The sequence below is a fragment of the Emys orbicularis genome, chromosome 5, assembly GCF_028017835.1.
Source record: "Emys orbicularis isolate rEmyOrb1 chromosome 5, rEmyOrb1.hap1, whole genome shotgun sequence".
Lineage (NCBI taxonomy): Eukaryota > Metazoa > Chordata > Testudines > Emydidae > Emys > Emys orbicularis.
The window spans coordinates 83,854,304-83,874,328 of record NC_088687.1 but is presented as its reverse complement, the minus strand read 5'-3'; the positions used below and the strand labels follow the sequence as shown (position 1 = coordinate 83,874,328).

The following is a 20,025-nucleotide window of genomic DNA, read 5'->3' as shown; positions in this document are numbered from 1 at the left end:
TTAGCAAACTGCATTAAATTTAGTAGAGAGCTTTCATATCTCACCATTGGTTTGCTTACAGTAAACTGAACAGCATCTTTGCAAACACCTCCAGTATTAACTACCATTCAAATGTGTTGTATTAGCAGCTTATATTGGACAAATAATTAAATCTAAGAAAATTACTTTTCTACCACTCACCTCTTGATGAGGAAAGAAATCACCAGGAAGTCTTTCCAGAAATGATGAGAGTGAAAAAGCAGTTTTCTTTCCTTGCACATCAATAACTTTGAGGTGCTCAGGGGATGGGCTCAAAAAGGCATAAAGTGCTTCGCTCTGACACAGTCTTTCATCAGAAAGCAGCTTCTGTGGAGAAAACAGAATGAAGAATATTCACAACATATCAATTAAATATGAATTATTTAAGCAATAAAGTGCAACAGACTCTTCGGTACAGCTGATTAATACACTAATCAGGTGCACAGTGAGACTAACATTAGTGAATAAGGGCAGTGTGCGTCACATCTTAGAGAGACTTGAATTTTAGTAACATTTTCTAAATGAATAGTATTTTTAAGTGTTAAGCTTTTTTTAAAGGAGATGTCCTTATGCCATGCAAATTAGTTTGTAGAGCATTTGTTTTAAAATGTTATTTATTTAAAAGTGGAAAATTAAAACTACTATAAAAATGGCATTGTGGAGTTCCAAGCTCATGGTCTCACAATCACTCTGAGATCAAACTGACTTACCACTAGAGAGATGGTTTTTCTAAATGCCAATGCCACAAGCTCAACATGGGATCTGAAACTCAAGATGTATTCTTTTTGGCTTGTACGCCTCCTTCCCCCAATAAAGACTTAAACACAAGGACTGACTCAGTTCTCACGCTGGTAATATACTAATGGTTACAATGGATTTACTCCTGATTTAGGCCAGTATAAGTGAGAGGAGTATTAGGTTCATTGATAACAATGCTGGTAAAATAATGAATAACCCAGAACAGAATCCAGGTCATCTTGGTTCTGCAGTTATTTAGTAGTAAAAAGGAATACATTTTAGACAGTAAAATATGCAAATATGACACACACAGAGGAAATACACAGGGAGCATATTTGTTGAGACTGTTTTTATATAGTCACTTTTCGTACAATACCCATAGTTCCAGTAAAATTCTGATAATAGCTTTCCCTTCTGTCAAGGCTTTGCATGTGCTTTGATTTTCACAGATTGTTGCCAGTAATTCTTTCCCAACTAGGCACTGCTATAATTGCCCATCCACTAAGCTCTCCCCGGTAGTCATGCCCAAGTGTCATTTTTATTTTTCACTGGAAAATATAATTTGGAGATTCTTGATTGCCTCAAACTAGACTTTCTCTACCTAATTTACTTCATCTGCAAGGAAACCAGCTGCTTTGCCTGGTCTGTGGGTGTGGAAAGAGGGAATCTGGAGCAGAAAGAAGATGCAGATAAACAGGATTGGGTTCTGAGCACCAGAGAAGCAGCACCAAATAAAGGGGGTCCCTCAGACACTGACAAAAAGGATGATTTGCAGGAAAGGTTATTGGGATGGAGGATGGGGCACCTGACCATGAGCAGCTGGGAGTGAAGGGAATCTAGAACAGCAGGAAACAGAAAGGGACAAGAGGACACAGAAGGGGAAAAAAGGAAGTCTTAAAGTTTGATGCTTAAAATCCGAAGTGTTTATTTAAGGATAGTACAGTACCCAAGAAATAGATTATTGTATATCTAACTGGTAACTGGGTTTCATATTTCAATACATTTCTGCTACTTCTTTATGATGCCTTTGAAAAGCACAGCAATGAAATGGCAAACATTCAGGGTTTGAAATCCTATCCCTAGTTTTAAAAAAAAGTACATTAAATATTAATGGTGCTCAGCTCCACTTTAGCAACATTCTACTTTTGAAAGAGAACATACATATAATTATTTCACTTCCTGAGGGAAATATATCTTGCTGTTTTACAGCAACTTTTGGTTGTATTATAGTACCTGGAATACAAACAAAAGCTGTCTAGGAAAAAGATTATTCTAAAATCAAACAATTTACTTTTGATATAAATGAATATGCTAGTTTAATTTTTCCTGACTCAGCAGTGGCCTATTAGTCTCTGAACTTCAGAATCTACAAAAGTTTTTCTTAATTGTTAAACAAACAGTCTGCTTTAAACAAACAGCAATGTTAAACCCAGGTGGCCCTGAAAACCCTACTGCTGTATCTGTAAATTGTATAATGTCTCCTGTTTGGTGCTACTTGAGGCCAAATACAATTTCACCTTTTGGGGCAAAATACAGCCACTTCAAAGGTTGTCCTATCTAAACCATACCTTTTATTCATTTATTTAGATTTAAAATAATAATGATGCCTAGCTAAGGCTCTAGGCAATCTAATATAATTAATCATACAATACATACGATCACATTAAACCTCAGCAGCACTGAAATCAATTCCACAGGAATTTGGCAAGCCAACCACCTGTTCCCTTCATCATCTAGGAAGCACACCTTCAGCCTCCTTGTGAGACCCTATTCAACAGGTGTCTTTTACAGCATACCTGGAAGGTCACCAAATTCAGCCTACATAGGACCAAATGAGGGAGCAAGTTCCAGAGTCCTGGATCCCCAATAGAGAATGCCCTGCCAGCAACCCCCACCTTTTATAACAAAGAGGACCACCTCAAGTGCCCTGCTGACCACAGCTGTGGCAGAAGGACACAGGGAGAGGTGGACCTTAAGCTAGGCCAGTCCCAGGCCATTTAGGGCTTGATAGTCTACAGGTCATGACCAATGCCTTAAGCTGCACCTGGAGACCAATAGGCAGCCAGGCAAATCCCAAAGCACTGGGGTCATGTGCTCCCAGTGAGATGTCCTGCTCACTAAGCAAGCACGTACATTCTGCACCAGCTTCAGCCTCTGAATGGTTGTAGGTGTAGTCCATGTAGACCACATTACAATAGCCTAATCTTGAGGTGACACAAGCATAGATACAAGTGGCAAGGTCCACATCAGAAAAAAAGAGGTTGCAACCTCCCAGCCAGATAGAGATGGTAAAAAGCTGACTGGGTCACCGCTGTAATATGATCTTCAAACAGCATCTTGGCATCTAACATCACCCATAAGATGTGAGCACTATTAACCAATGTCAGACACACTCCCTCAACCAAAGGGATGGCAACCTCTGCCATCTCCTCCAGCTGCTTCCCCCAACCCACCATCGTCAGCTCCACCTTAGCTGGGTTCAGCATTAGCCAGCTTGCTCTCAGCCATGCCCTAGTCTCAACTAGACACTGGCTGAGGTGCTAAACTACATCAGAAGAGAAAGAGGCATACAGTTGGATGTCATCGGCACAATGAAAACACTGAACCCCATGCACCCTTACTAGCTCTCCTAACAGTCCTATACACACATTGAACAGGAGAGGTAACAGAATGACTCCTTGTGGCACTGCACACTTGAGAGCTCTTCGGGAAGGGGGGATTGCCTGCAACTACCCATTGAGATCTCTCCCTGGTCCTCCCAGAGTAGGAGGCATAGGTGCTGGAGCACCCACGGGGAAAAAATGGTAGGTGCTGAGCACCCATTGGCATTTTGGAAAGTTGGCGCCTGTGGTAGGAGGAGCAGTGACTGCAGCATGACCTTCTAAACCAGTGGTCTCCAACCTTTTTATGCCCAAGATAGCTTTTTGAATCTAAGGGCAACCCAGGATCTACCCCGCCCCTTGCCCAAGGCCCTGCCCCTTCCCCAACACCCCGCCCCACTCACTTCATTCCCCTCTCACTCCGTCATTTGCTCTCCCCCATCCTCACTCACTTTCACAGGGCTGGGGTAGGAGGTTGGGGTTTGGCAGGGGGTGCAGGCTCTGGGCTGGGGCCGAGGGGTTTGCAGTGTGGGAGGGGGCTTCAGGCTGAGCCTGGGGTAGGGGGTTGGGGTGCAGGAGGGGGTGAGAGGTGCAAGCTCTGGGAGGGAGTTTGGGTGTAGGAGGGGGCTCCAGGCTGGAGCAGGAGGTTGGGGTGCAGGAGGAGGTATGGGATGCTGGCTCTGGGAGGGGGGTCAGGGCTGGGGCAGGGGGTTGGGGTACAGAGGGGGTACAAGGTGCTGGCTCTGGGAGGGGGGTCAGGGCTGGGGCAGGGGGTTGGGGTGCAGAGGGGGTACAAGGTGCTGGCTCTGGGAGGGGGGTCAGGGCTGGGGCAGGGGGTTGGGGTGCAGAGGGGGTACAGGGTGTTGGCTCTGGGAGGGGGGTCAGGGCTGGGTCTTGGGGTGCAGAAGGGAGTTTGGGGTGCAGGCTCTGGGAGGGGGCTTAGGGCTGGGGTGTGGCCTCCCACCGGGCAGCACTTACCTCCGGCGGGTGCTATGAGGCTAAGGCAGGCTCCCTGCATACCCCAGCCCCACACCGCTCCCAGAAGGGGCCAACGTGCCCCTGCGGCCCCTGGGAGGGGCGGGGTACACGTTGCTCTACACACTGCTCCTCTCTGCAAGCACCGCCCCCGCAGCTCTCCCAGCCAATGGGACTGTGGGGGCGTGCTTGCAGGCAGGAGCAGTGCACAGAGGGAGACCCCCGCCCCCGGGGCTGCGCTGGCCCCTACCGGGAGCAGCGTGGGGCCAGGGTAGGGAGTGTGCCTTAGCAGTAGCTACGCTGCACCACCGGAGATCGTGATCGACTGGGAGATCCTCTAGGATCGACCGGTCGATCGCGATCGACCAGTTGGTGACCACTGTGCTTGTAGAACAGTACTAAAGACACAGAGATAGGATTTTTTTCTAAAGATTGGGAGAGAATGTGTCACACACTTATGCAGACAAGCTACTGTGGATTCCAGACCCCAGCAGCACAGAACAGGGGAAGCCAGTATGCCTCTAGACTCTACAATGAATAGTATGTTTAAGAGCATACAATCTTTGTTTTCTTACCTGTAAGAAGCTATTTAACTGGTTCTTAGACTTTTCCATGAATTTCTGATCTACAGATTTGAAGGGCAGCTTACTGAGAGAAGGCAACTGAACTTTCTTTAATGATGGAAAACACTGAGCAGAGAAAGGACAAAACAGATTATTCCATCACATTTTTAATACACACATGCAGCAAAAAGGCAGAAAGGGGTATGGGTATAAATAGAGATGCAAGGACATCCCCTAATTTTCCTCTCCCTTCCACACCCCTCTGAGTGTTCTGAGGAACTCCTTCCCTTGCCCACCCATAGGGAACATAGGTTAGGAACTCTTCCTTTGGAGCCCCATCACTACCAATCCTATGTCAGCTAAAAGAGTTGCTTCAGAATAACATGAGGCACTTTCTTTCCCAAAGGGCTGTCCCTCCTAGTGCTTCAAGCCCTCACTTGCCTTGGGAGCCAGAGACCAGGCTTGGAACTCAAAACGGGCTCATATGGCGATACAGAGCAGAAGCCACTAGGACACTGGATCCGCTCAGCAAACACAATTCATTATTAAACAAGAAAAGGCCAAGTACAAACTTTTTTGCAATCTGTCAACAAGTGCAAAAATTGGCTGCTAGAAAGAAATCTGGGTCCAAAAAGGCAAGACGCTGTAAACAGCAGCTGGTCTGAAAATACAGTAATGAGGAATAACCAGATTCTGGAAAATTTAGATGTTTTAGGCCAATGGTTTTCAACCTTTTTTCATTTGCGGACCCCTACAAAATTTCAAATGGAGGTGCAGGCCCCTTTGGAAATTCAATCTGTGGTCCACAGACCCCTACCATAGAAGTCTTAGACTGAAAACTGACTGAACAGAATTTAATTAATGTGCTGGCACAGCATTTACATAGCATGAGAAAGGGCGCTAAACTGTGGGCTTCTATGGTAACGACAACACTTCCGGGTTTTGACCTGTAGTTGTGCGTATTCACATACTTTGTATTGATCAGAAAAACAGAATGGTTTGTCTGGGATCTGAAACTTTATTTTCATAGTCAGCTTTTGCTGACCCCTTAGACATAGTCTGCAGACCCCCAAAAGGGTCCGTGGACCACAGGTTGAAAACCACTGTTTTAAGCAAATGGAAGTGCAATTTAATGTAACTAGACATATAAAGGAGGGCTGGACAGACAGTGTACAATACAGAGAGAGGGCATGCTATATTCTTGACCAGGAAACAATATGTGCTACGGATGGACTGTTATAGAGAAGGAGTAGCAGACAATGAGTTAGAAGAAGCAGGACAATAGATAAAAAAGAAAGAGGAAGAAAAGCAGAAGAGGCGGAGACAGAAAACCCATCTTGGCATGAACAGTGTCCATTAGTCATAAAGCATAAGACACAAAGGCCAGCTGAGACATTGGAAGCAGCAGGTGTGTCATGAAGTCCAATTAAATTGACAAGGAGATAAAAGGTTGAAAGGAAGACTGTAATTAAAGCAAAAAAGGGTGACAAAGGTGAAAGTGATGGGATTCAAATTTTCCATCAAATTAAGCCTCTTCCGGTTTTCTTTCCACCTTTCATTTCAGATTAAATAAACTGCAGCAGAGTGATTCCCTCCACAAGTTTACTACTGAAGCACACGGAGAGAACCCTAAAAAGACTCCAGGCCCCTTCCACTAAGATTTCTTCCCCCACCTCCTCAAATCCCCCCTGCCAAACTGGCAGCCTGTATGCACTCTTGCCTACCCCCTTCATTTCTGAAAATGATCAGTCTCCTATTGTCCCTTTTAAGCAGCTATCTCCACCAAGTCTTTGTCCTGTTGCTTCAGTAAATTAGCCATCAAGAGGTACTTGTGAATCAAGAAGCTAATAACCTCAACTTTGGAGCCCAACACCAGAGGTTTATAAACCCATTTCCATCAAACTTTGATACAGTTTTTCCTTACAACAGAATCTGTTTGTTTTACTTTCTAAACAAAGGTTTCATATTTAAGCTATTTTCTATATTTTTCACATAGATTAGAGGTAGCAATGGTAACTTTCTTTTATGTACTTTTTTTTTCTGAATGTGTGTCTAGTATTTTAAAAGATGAAAAACCCCACTCACACAAAAAAGTATTCCTACCTCACTGAGTTTTCGGTGTAGATTCTGAAACTCACTGAGCTTTCTGGGAACTCTCCAGTTCTTAGCTTCAGCTCCACCAACTTCTTGTAAACTCACCATGACAAAGTAGCAGGGCACTTGTTCCCCATTTTCTTCTACAACCTTGGGGGTGGGGAGGGAATGTATATTACTGAGATAGTAAATAGATAGCAAAATTAACTCGCATACAGATTCATGATCCTCACCACAGTTTCATTCTCTCTGCGGTAGCATAAAGGCCTCATACCAAGCTTTGGCTTATTGGAGTAAATCTGACCAGGACACTGTGGGTCCTGCAATTTCCCCCCAGTTAATACATTCATCTTCACTGATTGCCTTGCCACACCTCCTACATCAATAGAATCCATTTTAAATCTCTTCTTGGGACACGGTCATTCGGCTTTTACGAGTTTTTTTCATGTTAGATCGGTCTCCTTTCTCTCTCTTTCTCAGTGGTGACAGGCATGTGTCCTCCCATATTTTACTGTACAGGTTTTAACTTCTGCTCTACCTTCTTTCCTAAGCACCTTATTGCTGCTCCATGGGTCACTTCTGTCACTCTAACGTTGTTAAAAATCCTTTCTGTGCAGAGAGGGAAGGGAGGAACTGGGGGACTTGCTCTCACATTGTTTCAATAACCAGAGTCTCTGCATTCAGGCTCAATTCCATTTTAAAAAACAGTGACTTCTCCTATTGCTTACCAGTACTTTATTTTCTTAGAATTTTCTTGATTAGTTTCATATTCTTCATGGTCTCTCTTTTCAACTTTGTCTTCTCTCAAGATATAGATATCCATATACATAAGCCATAGCAATCCTTAAGGTGAGGACTGTGCTAGCTGGGTTATCGGGTTGCCATTTCAGTTCTCTATTCATTAATTGCATTTGAGAGTACTTTTCACATATGTATAGCTGCCTCCCATTGGAAGCTCTCACATCCTTTACAACTATCAACGAATGAAAACTTACAATAGCTATGTAAAGTATGTGTTATCAGATGGGGGAAACTGAGGCAAAGTGAGGTTAAAAGCCTCTCTCAAAAATACAGAGGTGGTCTGTGGCAGTGCCAAGGATCAAACTCAGATCTTTAAAATCCTAATCTCATGTCTCAACCAAAACGTCACCCTTTCTCCTCAGTGCAATACAGTTTTCTTCAGAAGATTGTCTTGTTTTGCTCTGTTAATCCATTTGCCAAACAGCTAAAGTATGAGGCCCTTTCCTTACTAAATAAGCCCCTAATGAAATCAATATTTCCAACGTACAGTACTGAAGATATGATGAAATACCAGATTAACACAGATTACCACCTGTGTTTAAAGATCTGGATGGCAACATACAAGGCACATATTTTGCCTTTTTTATGCCTTTTATGTCTGTAAAGAAAAATCAGTAATATAAAATGTTTGTCTTAACTAGATTACCTATGGATAACAGGCTGAAAAGGAATTGTAGCACACCACTCTGAAACCATCTTTCTGAGGGAAGCAGTCTTCATATATTTTGCTGGCATGGGTTTGTTTTGACTTTTTAGGCAATTTTGCTCGCTAAGGAGGTACTTTCTAATTAATTCAATTACAGTCAGGATAAACCATAAAATTCAAATGATGACAACATCCACGGGGAGGGTTGTAAAAGTCTGGTCATGTCTATTTATGCTAGTGGCAGGCAATTCTAACAGTCGATATACCATCACTGTAAGTGACATTTCATTAAAATATGTCTCCTTATAAACTTACTTCTTGTTGTAATATGGTGTTCCTGGGCTGCACACAGGACCATTAAGAAACGCAGCCTAGAGCCGAATGTGTACAACCCCAATAACTGAGCATTTCAGTGGCTCCCAATGAATTTCCAGATAAAATTCAAGGTGCTAGTTTTAATTTATAAAACCCTACATGGTTTCAAACATAGCTACCCAAGGGACTACCTTTCTTTCCCATGCCAGGCTTCCACGTTTGAGATCAGCAGAGGTGTTTGATCTGAAACTCCCGTGACGCAAAGAAGAAGGAACTGGTGGCAGGGTGTTTTCTGTGAGAGTCTAACTACGCAGTCTTTTCCTTCCTTGGTCTGGCAGAGCCAGGATTTGTGCCTTCAGACACATTGCAAAGCCTTTCTCTCACATGGATTTATGAGGGTTGGGAGATCAGAGATGGAAGGGCTCACAGTAAGTGATCATTATTAGTGACTTTCCTGTATTACACATTTTTCAAAAGACTAATCACTTGCAGAGATGCAGGCACATCTGAATAAAATTACCAGCAGGTGGTGATCCATGGGGAAATTATCTCTACCTGTTACTTTAATTATTCCTTCTTGGTGACCTTTTAGAATATACTCAAAGCAGGGGAAAATTTTTAAAGCTAGGTCTTCTAAAATTGGCCTTCATTCTATTTTCAAGTTATTATTCACATGGTTCTGCATAGGGAGAATAATTATTAAATGGAGACCTAAGTTTAAAGTTCACTCCAGTCACCCATATGAAATATTTGATAGCTTTCATAATCCCTTTTGAGCAAAGGGAAGTTATGATCATTTGAAGTACTTGTACATTTGCTATTTTGGACTAGCATGTTACCTAGCAAATAGGCAGCACAATATTTCACTGGACTCTCTCTATATGTAAGAGTTTACATCAACCCCCCATTGAAACGGAACCACAAATGGATAGAGGTGAGCTGTGACTAGAATACTGGACTTCTCATTTTAAATGCAAATTTACCGTCACCTGTAGTGTTCTCCCTTTTATGGTTTCCTTTGTTAATTTATTTTTTATATTTAAAAAACCCATCAGAAATAATTAATCCTAAAACAAGCTAGAAAAACATAAGGAAATGAAATTCCCCACCCTTTCATGGTTTTTGCGATAATATTAATATTATTTTGAATCTTTGTCCTAAAATTGGGACCTGGAAGCTTGAAGGCTGTGTTCAGATACCACAGTGATGGGCATAGTATTGAGAATTCATTGAGGATGGCAGGGTACTCTCAGAATTAGGTCTAAGGCTGAACTCCACAGCTCCTTTCATGACATACCCTACTCATACCTTCATCAACCCAGAGTCATTGGCTTAAATAAGAGTTTTTCATGTTACACATGGTTAGCTATGGAGAAGAGGACTGACTCAGCACTCTGTACCTAAGAGATTTAGATGGTTTCAGACTCTTAATTCTTCTCCTACAACAGTTATATGGCAACCTCAGGACAATGCAAAAATCATTATTTCAGAGTGTATGGTCTATCATTGAGCACCTAATCCAGAAAGGGCAAGAATTTCTCTCTTCTACACATGCCTCTGGGTACGAGTGCTCCCAGCCTCTTTCTCAGCTGCAGTGTGGGCTTCAATTTCAAGCACCACATTAGTAAACATTACAAAGGGTTCAGAGGAGAGTAATGAAAATGAGGAAATAGTTTAGAAAACTGGTATGTTCAAAACTACTGAAGAGAGGACCTAAAAGAGGCATAATATCTACAAACATATAAAGAGGTGTTATAAAGTCAACAGGAACCAATTACTGCACAAAGCAAGTTATGGCTGTAAGCTGCAGTAAGGAAAATTTAAATTAAATATCAGGGAAAACGTTAGAACTAATAAGAGTTACATAATGGAATAAGCAGACAATCCCCATGTTGAATCCCCATAATTAGAGATATTAAGAGCTAGTCTAGACATCCATCAGGGAGGATTTAGGAATAATACAATTAGCTTTGCCACTATGCTGAAGGATGAATTTGCATGACTCATTAGAAGTTCCTTCCAACCCAAGCAATTCTCTGTAAAAACCCATCTGAGCGGCAGGATACTGAACAGTGAGATAATGACTACAGCTGAGCAAAAGTTTGATAAAAATTCAAAAGAAAATCTGGTTTCAACTAAAACTGAATTATTTCCGTTGGTCTCGCCAAAAAAAGAAGTGTTATGGATACGAGACATTTTGTTTCACTTGAAATTAATTTTGGTTTTTTATTTCGTTTCAAGTCATTTTGTGATATTTTTCACTTTTTAAAAATTAGCTAAATTTCTAGTCGAAACATTCCGAAACAGAAAGTTTAAACACTTCATTTCAAAATAGTCAAAATGTAACTATTTTGACTTTTTAAATGTTTTTTATTCATCTTTTTCTTTCTTTGTTTCTTTCTTTTTTGGGGGGGGGGAGAGGGAATGAAACTATTCACTGAATTCAACCCAAAGTGGCGAATAGTTTCAGTGCCCTGAAAAATACGTTTTCAGAAGAATCTATTCACCAAAACCCCTCCCCTCAACCCTAATGATGACATGACTAAGGGGAAGACTTTTAGCATTCCCTTGGAACATATAAAGAATGCATTAAATGTGTGTCTGGCAAATGGTATTTATTTTTCATAACCTGATGGAAAGTAAACTGTGCTCACCATGCTCACCCTAGGAGTCTCACTGTCTATAATGGAACTATTTGAATGACTGACATGAGCAGGATTTGCCTAATATTCTAGATCTATAAATACCATTCCTTGTCAAAAATCAATTTTTAAAAATTATGTTCTAGAACTGGATTATTATGTTTTCAGATGGGGGAGAAAGAGTTTTCACCCAAAACATGAAACACTAACAGATCAAAAGAGGTTTTACAGTGGGAAGGCCAGATCCTTAGCTGGTGTAAATCAGTGCAGCTCCACTCCATTGTGGAGCTATGCAAATTAACAGCAGCTGAGGATGTGTCTTAAGAGTGTTATATGAAGTGTAATTGCAAGTCTCGTTCATGTAAGGTTACCGTTTTTCTACCACCAATTATATTAAATCCTCCTCTCGGTTTCTACAAAACACCCAAAATATTTGGGCTCCAAGGACAGTTTTATCAGGACAGCTTGTTTTAAAACAACATCTGCAGACTGCAACATTTGCAATGATTAGATTTTTATTTCATACAGTTACATACTTTTCTGATAAATAGAAACCTTAAAAATTGACATACGCAAGTCAAGATCTACTACAAATAGGGTTTAGATTTTGTTTTTTTTTTATTGTCACATAAATCCATTTAGAATTTTATATATTGCTTATTTAGGTTTCAGTTTAAAAATTGTACAGTCACAGACTTTTTCCTTTCCCAGTGAGTCACTCTATACAGTAATGCAGTAACATCTGCCTTCACTAAGACTCTCTGCAATAAGGATTGTACACTTTGACTTCAGGCTACATTAGAATGAGTTATAAACTAATTATCTTTCTAAAACATATCTTGCCATCACACCAAAAACTGAGAAAAGCAACAGTCAGCGTTACAGAGAAGGAAACGGTGCTGGCTATTTAGGTCCTCTGAACTGATCTATTCTCTACAGCTAGAAAACTTTAGAATTATGCACTAAATCTTTGCTTGAAAGAACTGCAACTTCAAGACTTTCCTCAGCCTTTCCATTCAATCACAGTGCTGTATAAATAAAATACAATTCAGGTTTCAACATGCACCTAATTGCCTGGTCTACTGGTCCTTACAAGTTATTCATTAGGTCTCAACCAGTTCTATACTGGGACTCCCTTTATCATACTGGGACCACACCCAGAACCCCCTCCTCTTATTTAACTGGGATCAGGCCAGAACACCCCACCCATTTAGTAAAAAGGGAAGGGAAGAGAAGGGTAGTTGTGACCCCTGACACCTGTTTGCAACCCCACCGTAGACAACTATCTCTTTGGGTGCTAGGCATTACTGACTTGCCAGGTCAGAATTTTAGTTGTATATGTTAATGCTATCATTTTATTCAGGATTTCTAAGTTAAACAAGGATTTAAGAGATCTGGCGAAGCTGGCAAGAAGACACTAATTACTCTAGTACAATATTCATTAGTATGAATGAGCTAGGTCATCTCACCTACAGCAACACAAAAGAAAACAGAATGCAGTACACTAACTGTTCAGTTTAACAAAATGGTACATCATGTTTGACATGTTAGATCTAATAGTCCACTTGAACAGCAGCCTGTGGTTTTGTTCCAGAGAGAGCTATCATTAATTTACAGGAACTTAAGACATAACCAGGTAAACACAATAGCAATTTGTTCCCAAGTCTATTGTGTTTTCACACCATGACAATTATTTGCACTTATTTAGAAATATATTTGAAGGGACACATTTTATTACTAGCATGGGAAGAGAATTCTATAGAGATCCAATTAGCCTTTACTTCCCTTAAGTCAACATAGAATTGGTCCTGTAAGTTGTGCTACTGAGTCACTGTATAAATGTGAACACTTCTTTGTAAGCAAGATATGAGAAGTAATTTTTCTGCTCTACTCCACGCTGATTAGGCCTCAACTGGAGTAATGTGTCCAGTTCTGGTCACCACATTCAGGAAGGATATGGACAAATTGGAGCGAGTCCAGAGACGAGCAATAAAAACGATTAAAGGTCTAAAAAACATGACCTATGAGGGAAGACTGAAAAAATTGGGTTTGTTTAGTCTGGAAAAGAGAAGACAGAGACATGATAACAGTTTTCAAGTATGTAAAAGGTTGTTATAAGGAGGAGGAAGAAAAATTGTTTTTCTTAACCTCTGCGGATAGGACAAGAAGCAATGGGCTTAAATTGCAGCAAGGGAGGTTTAGGTTGGATATTAGGAAAAGCTTCCTAACTGTCAGGGTGGTTAAGCACTGGAATAAATCGCCTAGGCTCTCCATCATTGGAGATTTTTAAGAGCAGATTAGACAAACACCTATCAGGAATGATCTAGATAATACTTAGTCCTGCCACGAGTGTAGGGGACTGGACTAGATGACTTCTCGAGGTCCCTTCCAGTTCTATATTCTAAGGATCCTTTCTGGGGAACTATCTGGCAACTGTTAGGAGTGAACTGTGAGAGCTAGGGAGACCCTAACACCACTTTGATGGTCATATCCATTAGCCCCTCGTCCTCCTCTAAAGTAGTATTTTCAGTAAGGCAATATTTCAGGTAGGTAAGTACATACATAGGCACAATGCCCAGATTTGGGGATCATGGTGGAAAAATCAGCTGAACATGAGCTCCCAGTGTGGTGCTGTGGCCAAAAGAGCTAATGCAAACCTTGGGTGCATAAATAGGGGAATCTCAAGTAGGAGTAGGGAGGTTATTTTATCTCTGTGTTTGGCACTGGTGTGACCACGGCTGGAATACTGTGTCAAGTTCTGGTGCCCACAATTCAAGAACAATGTTGACAAATTGGAGAGAGCCATAAGACTAAGAAATTATTAGAAAACATGCCTTTTAGTGACTGAGTCAAACAGCTCAATCTATTTAGCTAAACAAAGGGATGGTTAAGGGGTGACTTGATTACAGCTTATAAATGTTTACATGGGGAACAAATATTTAATAACTGGCTCGAGTCTAGCAGAGGAAGGTATAACATGATTCAATGGCTGGAAGATGAAGCTAGAAAATTCAGACTGGAAATAAGGTGTACATTTTTAACAGTGAGAGTAATAAACCACTAGAACAATTTATCAAGCATCATAGTGGATTCTCCATCACTTAAAATTAAAAATTGATGTTTTTTTCTAAAAGATCTCTTCTAGGAATTATTTTGAGGAAGTTCTATGGTCTGTATAATACAGAAGGTGAGACTAGATGATCACAATGGTCCCTTTTGGCTTAGAATCTATGTAGACACACACACATGCAAACACACTTACCCTACTTACTTTCAGGGGGTGTAGCAATAATCACAGCATCAATGCACACAGAGCTGACTTAGCTTTAAAAGCAACTAGAATTGCTGCATCTCTACTACACAAAATGTATGCTGTGACTAAGAAATATTCTTAGTGTGCATGTAGGCATCCCTGAGGTTCAGAAAACAATCTTCTTTATTTAATGAGAAACAGATTTTTAAAAGCGTAAAGAAAAATAGTAGGGTTTACAAACACTTTTAAAGTTCAGGCATTAAGTTTTGTTGCAGAGGAAACGCTCAAGAGGATCTATGTACTGGTCTGATGAGGTAAGTATGACTAATAACTGGATAACATCCCCTTTGTAACAAATATTTCTTGTCTACTACCTAATACATGTAATGGAATAAGAGAGATTCCACACTTCTTATCTTTCATTGTCCAATCAATAAGTTGATGGGTTGAATTGTACAAGTTGCAAGAATTCATGCCATAACTTTGCGCATCTGTAGTTCTCAAGCAAAAGTTGGGTAGCTTGAGTCATCTTCTTCAAAGCAAGGAACACTCAAATCTGCACCAGGACATAAGCCACATCTGCAAACATCTCATGAACAACCGGACACATGGAGTCACAAATGCCTACAGTGGAGCACCCATAGGGACACTACACTACTCAAAGAATCACACTTTCCTCTAAGGTTCACCCAGTGACATAAAGTACTTCAGAAATTCCCGTTGAGTGTTTCACCTTGTAAGCTTGCTTTCCTACTCCTCATCCAGTATCTCTAACAGTCCCTTAAAACTTAATTGGTATAGAAGATCATAATATGAAATATAGCAAGTGCAGATATTGGGTCTTCTATGTGTAGGAATGTAGGCCTGGCGTGACATAAGTAATTAAACATGGGAAAGGCCTCATTTCTTGGAAGACAGGAGTAGGGAAGTACACTGATTAGCATGCTGAAAACAGAGTATTTGTGCTAACTAGGATAAGTAAATGGATCAGTAGACTGGAAAAAGAACGTCTGTACTAGCCAAGATAAGGGGGAAACACCCAAGGAGCCATTTACAATGGACAAGATAATCCTGGAAAGTAAGATGAGGTAAAGAGTAAGTTGTACATGGATGGTGAATGGACAGAGCATGCTGTACAGGGATTGGTTCCTACAAAGTGACCAAGTCAATCCCAAAACATGTGATGCAATGTAATGTGAAAATATGTATGAAGGAAGAGGTTTGCTGTGTAACTTTGGAAATGTGGTACACCCCCTATACCCACGCCCTACTGTTGAGTCTGATCAACAATGTAGCTTTGCTGTATGCCAAATAAAGGAAACTGAGTGACGAGACTGGATTTCAAGTGAGTTCTTGGGGGAACTGAGTGGAAGAGGTCTCAGGGGAACCCCAACACCATGCATGCTAATAACAGTACTGTATCTCAGTCAATTAGCATCATAAGATTACAAGGCACAGATCTTAATGTGCTCATTGTTGATGCACAACAGTGTTCCTTAGACACCATACCACTTTATCCTATGCCTGAACCCACTGATATATTTGTTCCTATAGCTCCTGAATAACAGAGCTGAAGGATGAGACGTGTTTATGAATGGCGGGGGGGGGGGGGGAGGGGGTCGATGAGGTTGTTTTAAATAAACTAACAAAATGAATGTCAGCATTTATTTTTCTTTATACACTGAGAATTTGAACTGAACCAGAGGATAAAAACACAGCAAAAACATACCTCGCCTGTATTTATGAAGGCTTTCCACATGCCAAGATTTTCACACCACCAATCTGTTCTTGCAATGTGCAACCGAAGGTCACTGTGTTCTCTCTCTATCAGAGTAATTTCATCCTTCAGTTTGGAAACAATCTGGCAAGGAAAATATAGGAATTACAACTGGTAGGAAACTGCCTACGATAACATAGCCACTGGTTTCTTTGGTTATAATATTCAAGAGTTGGAAAGGGTGCAGGGGAGAGGAGAGAAAAAGGAATAATCCCGTGGGACAACTCATTACAAAAAATCCCAAATCTGTACAATCTACGCAGTCTAATCTAGATTGGTAGAATACACTGTATCAATTAAAAGTCGACTTGCAGTGCTAAAAGAAAAACCTGAAATAGGAACAGAAAAACATGCCGAATATCACCATTCACCAGGCTAGAGGGGGCAATCAGTACAGAAATATTTTTAAAGGAACACTTTCAAGGTAAAGATTATATAAACATTGTTGGTACTCTCTGTTGACAAGTTTCTCTCTTTAGGAAATACTTAACATGACTGAACAACCAGTGAATAGTTTTCATTCCTTGTGTCTTAATTATGTAACTAAGCATTCCAAGGCGTTACAATTTAATAGGCCGCCCAAAAATCCAAATAACATTAATTATATTGGAAAATATACATTTAAAATACTTTCTTGCTTGGACATAACTCTCAAAGGGATCATCTTCTAAAAGAAAGAAATCTGTATCTTACAAATGGCAAAATGATTTGCAAATTACTGTTACAGAACATGATTGTAAGAAAATTTGGGAATATATGTAAAAATGTGTGATTAGAAACAGTTAAAAAAACAAGTTGATATTTTCACTTCTATGAAATAGCATACAAACTCAGCTTCATTTAAAGTCCTCCTTGACCAACTTGTACCAAGGAAGAAGTAACTTGGTGGTCACATTTATACATCTACAACAATTCTGCCTCTATATATTAAATATTTGGTCTCTTGTAAGGTGAAGGATCATTTAAAATTACAGGTATACAACTCCCTCTTCAAACAGCTATCATCCTTCTTGGGACAGCATCTAGATTTTCCAGGACTACCTGCATACAGATCTCTTTGCAATGACTTTATTCTGGCAACTAAGAATGTAACAGTGAAATCATGGAAAAACTCAGACAACAACAAAGGATGAATAGATCCACAGAAATTGGTATGGTGCGACTACGGGTAAACAGTTGTTGACCTTACATAACAAAATACCAAGACTCTATACCACTACTGATTCAATTTTATTAAACACATTTCAAAATGTGTAACAATGCAGAAAGGCATAATGAATCTCTCTCCATATTTTTCATTGTCATTAGGGGAAAAAAAGTGTGTGCATGCATGCGTAAATAAATCAGTCTCAAGTTAAAGCTGAGATAACAAGTAATGATTCATATATAAATATAATATGTCATAATGGTTTGGTTATACAGATAGCACTGATATCAGAAGCAAAACCTTAAAAACTGTAATGCTACTTAAATCAACAAGTTAAAATAGGAATAAAATTGTATATAACCATTCTCTCAAACAGCATTACAATTTTGAGTATTTTGTAGCTAACCATGTGAGTGCATGTGGTTCCTATGTTTATATACACACAATTTTATTATGATTTACAATTGTGTTTTTCTTATACTTAGAGTTATATAGTAAAGAGTGTTACAGAAACAAATCTGTTGTTGCACTCAAATGCTATACCACTGTAAAGAGTGTAATATTTTGCATGAAAATTTATCATTCTATATCCTTGATGACACTTAAGCAAATAAAAAGAAAATGTTTCTGTATTTCTAAAGTAACTAGATTTCCTTACTTGCATCACTAATATCTTCTCATATTATTAAAATGGAAAGAATTGTTAAAAGCAAATTTACCTTTAAATCACTTATATTGTTTGTTCACATTTTGCATTCCTCACAGTCTAGTGAACGAAAATAGGACGGGTGAGTTTTACTTTCTGATTCTCAAACTAGCCCTAAACTGCAATGTTTGGGAGGCAAATAACCTGGAAGAATAATTCCAAACACAAATGAGAGTATCAAGTGGAATTTTTGAGTGGGTATTTAACGCAACAGAAACATTTTTGTGATATTTTGTTCTGTAAAACTATGTTTGCATAAATATGAAGCCTAATTCATGTTGAGAGCATCTTTAACTAGAAGTACTTTTTTCTTCTCTCTGAAATTCTCCTTGCTCACTGAAGAGATCATGGAGGATTTGAAGGACTATTTTATGTTTAGTTTAAATTTTGGCTGAATGCCTTGCTACATCCTGGTGATCAGGTTATTCAGCAAACAAACTTCACTTTCATTTTAAAGTTTGCAGTTCACCTTTAAACTTTCATCTTTTCACTGTGTGGAAACAGCCATCTGCGAAGGGAACAAAACAAACACCAGACTCTTGATTGAGTGGGCTGGAGGGCTCTGTTGCGTGGTAACTAAAACTTCATATTAATCCAAAGAGATAGTAACACTTTTCACAGAATCATAGAATCACAGACTTTAAGGTCAGAAGAGACCATTATGATCGCCTAGTCTGACTTCCTGCACAATGCAGGCCACAGAATCTCACCCATACACTCCTGTATCAAACCCCTAACCTATGTCTGAGCTACTGAAGTCCTCAAATCATGATTTAAAGACTTCAAGGTGCAGAGAATCCTCCAGCAAGTGACCCGTGCCCCACGCTGCAGAGGAAAGCGAAAAACCTTCAGGGCCTCTGCCAATCTGCCCTGGAGGAAAATTCCTTCCTGACCTCAAATATGGCAATCAGCTAAACCCTGATCATGTGGGCAGGGCATAAAGCTCACTGAAATCAATGGGAAAATTCCCATTGACTTAAATGGTCTTCGTGTCATGACATTATTTGATAAATAGTATCAATCCTGATACATTTGTGCTCACATAATTCCCTTTATGTTGCTAAATATATAGTCCTGGTTTCAAAAGTCAGACGCTGTCTCAGTTAGTCTAAATACGCCAGTAGTTTTTTCAAAACCAGGGCAAACCTAACAAGAACAACATTCAACCACTTCTGCCCATCACCTCCGCTGTAATCTCTGGGTTCTGCTCATCTGGTTTCCTACCTCCCTACCACTTTAATTTTTAAGTCAACCCTAGCAGTTGCCTTTACCTGCCAGATCCTCTCATTCTGCCATGCTACTACGTCTCAGATAATGTCCTAGATTCCCTTGCTTATAACTCAGCAACATCAAAGAGCAGTTGGCTGCTCTGCTTGACAAGCTAGTTACTGATACACTAGAGTCTGAGTTTGCACAGATATAACTTATGGGGTTTGACTTTAAAGATAAGATAGGAGGCAAGAGAAGAACCTTAGGGGGCACTCTAGAGCAGTGGTTTTCAAACATTTTTCTGGCGACCCAGTTGAAGAAAATTGTTGATGCCTGCAACCCAAAGGAGCGGAGGATGAGGGGTTTGGGGTGTGGGAGGGGCCCAGGGCTGGGGCAGAGGGTTGGGATGCAGGGGTGAGAGCTGTGGGGTGGGCTGGGAATGAGGGGTTCAGGGTGTGGGAGGAGGCTCTGGGTTGGGGCCAGGGGTTGGGGTGCGGGAGGGTGTCAGGGCTCTGGGCTGGGGGTGCAGGCTCTGGGGTGG

General features: G+C 40.5%; 1 protein-coding gene across 1 annotated transcript in view; it reads right to left on the bottom strand.

The window, feature by feature from the left end:
* The window catches only part of SNX25 (sorting nexin 25), a 172,213-nt gene that overhangs the window by 23,469 nt on the left and 128,719 nt on the right, over positions 1-20,025 (bottom strand). Inside the window, exons 11-14 of the mRNA XM_065405159.1 lie at positions 16,375-16,506; positions 6,998-7,138; positions 4,907-5,020; positions 181-345 (exon numbers count right to left, since the gene is read on the bottom strand). Of these exons, the coding sequence (XP_065261231.1) occupies positions 181-345; positions 4,907-5,020; positions 6,998-7,138; positions 16,375-16,506 (552 nt within the window). The remainder of the gene's footprint in view (positions 1-180; positions 346-4,906; positions 5,021-6,997; positions 7,139-16,374; positions 16,507-20,025) is intronic.